This window comes from Rhinichthys klamathensis, unplaced genomic scaffold (assembly GCF_029890125.1).
Source record: "Rhinichthys klamathensis goyatoka isolate OS25496 unplaced genomic scaffold, OSU_Roscu_1.1 h1tg000209l_1, whole genome shotgun sequence".
In the NCBI taxonomy this organism is placed as follows: Eukaryota; Metazoa; Chordata; class Actinopteri; order Cypriniformes; family Leuciscidae; genus Rhinichthys; species Rhinichthys klamathensis.
Genome location: NW_026606734.1, coordinates 2,546,811 through 2,552,564, shown reverse-complemented (window position 1 = coordinate 2,552,564; position 5,754 = coordinate 2,546,811). Strand labels below are relative to the sequence as shown.

Genomic DNA, 5,754 nt, shown 5'->3' with positions numbered 1-5,754 from the left:
TGGCAATACAAAATGTATTTTTTTGTCATGCCAATAAAGCTTTCTGAATTGAATTTAATTGAAAATTGACTCGTGTGTGTGATGATCATGTTCATAAACTGCAGGAACACACATGGATTTGGTGTAAAATTTGGGGATTAACAACGACGTTTCACTCCAACTACAGTAAAAATATTCTCAAAGTCTCACAGCAGATATTCAGATTAATATACTGAAGCTGGTCTTGTAGATGTAATCAGAACTGAATTGAATGATATAATCTTTAACATTTTGACTATAGAGGATACAATATTATGAAAAACATTAATTTTTACTCTATTCTCACTTCAGTAATTGTGTTTTGTGTCTGTTAATGAGTGACTGTCTTCAGGGAAATGATGTGGAGTGTGTTTGCATATTGATCAGATCTTCAGTGTGTGAGAGTGTTTATAGTGCTGTGAGTTTAACACTTCATCACTGACACACACAACAATCTTCATCAACATGACCTTCATCATCATCTTCATCTGGACTCTCACAGCGTTTGCTCAAGGTTTGTGGAGAACAAGTTTGATATTAATTCATTTCTTCAATATATTGTCAAAGTTTTGAGTGTATTTTCTTGTTGTGTGTTTCAGAGTGTAGAGGACAGATCACCGTCACTCAGAGTCCCTCAATAACAGCAGAACAACCAGGAGGAACTGTGAATATCAAATGTAAAACCAGCAGTGATGTGTACGGTGGAAATTGTTTAGCCTGGTACTTACAGAAACCTGGAGAAGCTCCTAAACTCTTGATTTATTACGCAAACCGCCTCCAGTCAGGAACTCCATCTAGATTCAGTGGCAGTGGATCTAACAGTGATTTCACTCTGACCATCAGTGGAGTCCAGACTGAAGATGCTGGACATTATTACTGTCTGAGTTTATACTGGCCTGAGAGCATTATGTGGTTCACACAGTGATAAAGAGTCGTACAAAAACCTCCGTCAGTCAGAGTCACAGTGACTGAACTGAAACTGCAGCTGCTCAAACACACACACACACACACACGCACACACACACACACACTCAACAGTGAAGAAACGAATCAATATGATCTTATTGAACATCACTTTGTTGAGATTCATCAGTTTTTGACCTTTTTGATTGTGATTTTTCAGGAATGACATTTGTCTCCTGTTTCCTATTACATCCTTTATGTAGAAATTCAGTCACTTTTGATTTTCACTTCAGTGGATATTCTTCAATTCATTCAAAACATTTTGATTTTCTGCATTGATGATTTAATATATTGTTTTTTTTTATAAACTGCACCATCAGCATCTTAATATATGTTGAGCAGTTTAATAAGTCAAAGGATTTATTAAATGAATGACACACACACACACACACACACACACACTACTGACACTCAGAGGACAAACACAGAAACTACACATGTGCACAAAATGACTTATGACTGAAATTAACTCTATTAGACTGATCTGATCTGTGACAGACGAGTTTGACTCTAATATTCTCAGAATCAGAGAAAACTGAGTGTGTAAACTGATATAAATCAAACAAACAACAGTGGCGCATTATTTTGTGGGGTTTTTTTTTGTACATTAAACTACACAGTAAAGTGTAACCTACATAAATATGTTCTTGAACCTTTTTCAAGCTCCTTCATCTCAAACTAATGAAATTATTATTCATAACTCATCCCTCCATCAGCAGAAGTGAAACTGTTCCAGTTCAGAGCGTTGAACCAGTAAAAGAGAGAAACTGTGAGTTTGAGGTGAAAATCTCATTTGCATTGTCAGGTTTAGTGATTGTGATGTCTCAGAATAGAGCAGCTCGTCTCCAGTGACCATGTTCAAACCCCAAGAGCTTCATTTGACATTTACTGCTGAATGCAGCTGTTCTCAACTATTACAATCAATCAAAAGCAGCTGAAACTTTAGTGCAGGACTTTGAAGGAACGACACACTGATCAATGATGCAGTCACACACACATGTAAGCTTGCGTTCAGATGAAGCTTTATTGAATGAACAGCAATGGCAGCACATTGACAGACTGCTTCAGTATTGAGCTGTAAATCACGTGCCGCTCAGATACGCTGGTCTTCACTGGAGAAACATCAGCACTCGGAGCTCTTGAGGAACGAGGCCTCGTGAGCAGCTCCGGCATGTGTTCCTCTGCAGACCAAGTGCTCTCTGCCTTCCCAGCGTGCTTTGCTGAGGCTCAGGACGCTGCTGCGACTGTAGAGACCGCCCCGCTCGCTCTCTGCGCTGGTCTGAACCCCCTCGGTGACCTCTGACCCGTCCAGCGTCCAGCTCACCGTCGCCCCCTGTGGAGAGTAAGAGCTGAGCAGGCAGAGCAGAGCGGAGGAGTCTCCAGAGACCAGCAGAGACACGGAGGGAGACACGGAGGGCCCGGCTGAACACACACACACACACACACACACACACACACACACACACACACACACACACACAGTTAGTTAGATGTCATGTAGTAAAAATCACAATAATTATATCTTTACAGAAATTCCACATAACTGTTTTCATTCATAAAGCACAAATATCCTGAATTCAGTTTAAAATATTCTCAGTTAAATCAATATTCACTAATACTCAAATATGTATGTAATCATGTAATTCTAAATATAAATCAGTTCTGTAAAGCAGACATGATATACAGAGAATCTTACAGTAATTTGATATTTTCTGAATAATCATTTCATCATTAATTGTATTTTGAAAAATTCTTAAGACTCTCACAATCATAATGATCAGCAAATTTCAGTTCAAATGATGAATTTTTCAAATCTTTCTATTTGTCTGATGGCGACGCCTAAAAAATATAATTATTTTATCCGTATAATCAAACTTTTGTGTCATGGATTTCAAAAAGTATTAGCAGTTACATTTACCAAGAATTATGGACACAAATATGTACTTAAAAAAACCTGAATATGACAGAAAATATAACAATATAACAACATTACAAACTACATTCAATATAATATTACAATAATATTCCAGTCAACATGTTAAAAAACAATGAATGTTAGCAATTATAATATATGAAATTACTCATGTACAATATGAAAACAATATGAAATATGCTTTGAAATATAAAAAAAGATAAACGTGATGAAATCTCACAGAATATACGAGTTTTTTGTAAAATAACAGACAAATTTAAAGAAATTGTGAAACAATCAAATTCGCCATGAAATATTGCAGTTAATTTTTTTTATTTAAACTCTTTTTTAATTTTTTTAATCTTGTTGCCAAATGCTTACTAAAATAATCTAAAAACAAAACAAATAAATAAAAAATAAATCATTTTTAGAGAATAGAAGAGACTTACTGATCGTCAGTTTAGTTCCTCCACCGAAAGTGTACCACAGTGTTTCATTCTAGTGAAAGCGTCGTACAAAAACCTCCGTCACACTCAAATGAACACACACACACACACACACACCAGCAGAGAAAGAGACTAACAACACACACACACACACACACTGATATGAGACTCAACATCATGATTATTGAACTGAAGTGACTTTCACAGAAACAGACTCATCATCTCTAAATGTCTCTTAATGCATGAAAACTATTCAATCTAAATAAATAATATAATCAGAAAGACTCTGTACTGATATTTACACATTAACTGAGAGTTTCTAAATGATTGTGTGTTTCTCAAAGCATTTGAATAAGTTTTGATGACCTGTGACCTCTGGAATGACCTTTGACCTCTCATGGAGTTCACAGTGAAATACTCGTTTCTTTTAGTGATGAAACTCTGTCACTCGATTCATCAGAAAGTCTGAACTCTGAACCAGAGACTCATGCAGAATCAAGAAGAAATGATTTCTAAACTTGTAAAGAAGTGAAAACACACTCATTGATCATGAGAATAAAACACATTAAAGGCATAAACTGGATCAGTTTCGTCTGCATGTTCATGTTCATGTGTGTTTTCCTCCAGCTGGTTTTTGCTCAGAGAGTCACTTTGCATCAGCACGTGTTTCAGCTCTCCGAGTGTTTATAGCCTTCAGACTCACACACTTTATAACACACGGCTGTTTACCACGGTACAAACCCAACACACACCATGAATCTCTTCAGCGGCTTCATCTGGATTCTGACAGCTTTTATTCCAGGTAACAGAAGTCAAAGCTCGTCATTTCTGAGTCTTTAATGTTCATTTCATTTGATGAAACTCATATAATGTTGTTGTCGACAGCATCCAGAGGAATCACTGTGACTCAGCCTGAAGTTGTGACTGTTTCTGAAGGACAAAACGCCACTATAGAGTGTAAAACTGATGCTGGGATATATAGCTGGGGTTTAGCTTGGTATCAGCAGAAACACGGAGAAGCTCCTAAACTCATCATTACTGGGGTAAATGATCTCTATGATGAGAGTCTCAGTCGATTCAGTGGGAATGGAGAATATGAAGGAACAGATTTCACTCTGAGCATCAGTGGAGTCCAGACTGAAGATGCTGGACATTATTACTGTCAGAGTTTACATTGCAGACCAGATTCTGATGGTGATTGTGCGGGTGATTATGTGTTCACACAGTGATAAAGAGTCGTACAAAAACCTCCGTCAGTCAGAGTCACAGTGACTGAACTGAAACTGCAGCTGCTCAACACACACACACACACACACACACACACACACACACACACACACACACACACACACACACACACACACACGACTCAATATGATCTTACTGAACATCATTTTGTTTAGCTTTATCAGTTTTTAACATTTTTTATTGTGATTTTTCAGAAGTCATATTTGTCTCCTGTTTCCTATTACATCCTTCATGTAGAAATTCAGTCACTTTTGATTTTCACTTCAGTGGATATTTTTCAATCCTTCCCCACATTTTTGATAACAATGTCGATGGATTTATTAAATTAATCCCTCATAATGCATATATTAACAGCATCATAACACTTCCCTCAACATCAGAGCTGATGATAATAATTTATATTAATATCTATGTATGGAGGAATTAGCAATTATATATATTTTTTTATTTTTATTTAATTAAAAAAATAAAGACCATGCAGATTACCCAACAGGAGCTGTATACTAACCAAAAACAGCATATGCATGTCACCCTATTATTTTAAATGTATTTTATAAACATTTATAAAGGTCGACATGTTTATATCATGTGTGACTCACAAACTCAGTTATTCAGTGACTGACAGAGACTCGTGTGTGTGATGATCATGTTCATAAACTGCAGGAACACACACGGATTTGGTGTAAATTTGGGAATTAACAGCGACGTTTCACTTCAACTACAGTAAAAAATATTCTCAAAGTCTCACAGTGAAGTCTTGTCTCGCTTTCGGGGCTACAGATTATATAATCCACTGAATAAAACTATATAATCTATTGAATAAAACTATAGTTTTTTATCCTGCTAAGAGAACCGACGGCCAGCGCTGCAAACTTTCTGAAGTGACATTACATATAAATGCTGGATTCACTCTGCATGGATGTGACGTTATAATAGTAACACATTAAAGCAATATAAAGGCAGACTAAAAGATTAATAGAAATATATAGCAAAATATATATTTTTCAATTCTATTCCAGTTATTGGTAAAAGTGATGACATGTAAATAATGTTAAATGTCTCGCTGTACACTGTATGGTGGAGCCGTTGCTGAAGTTTAAATCTGAACTTTACTATAGAAAACCTTCAGTGATTTGAGTCTGGATCCGGATCTGCTCATATTCAGAT

At 36.4% G+C, this 5,754-nt stretch overlaps 2 gene segments (V, D, J or C); both read left to right on the top strand.

Annotated features, from left to right (window-relative positions):
- The first annotated feature begins 329 nt into the window (after positions 1–329).
- Positions 330–996, top strand: LOC130097003 (Ig kappa chain V region 3368-like). The segment is given in 2 exon segments: positions 330–532; positions 618–996. Coding segments are annotated over 2 exon segments (375 nt in total).
- Positions 997–4,026: 3,030 nt separating this feature from the next.
- Positions 4,027–4,600, top strand: LOC130097002 (immunoglobulin kappa variable 1-12-like). The segment is given in 2 exon segments: positions 4,027–4,141; positions 4,225–4,600. Coding segments are annotated over 2 exon segments (393 nt in total).
- Positions 4,601–5,754: the final 1,154 nt, after the last annotated feature.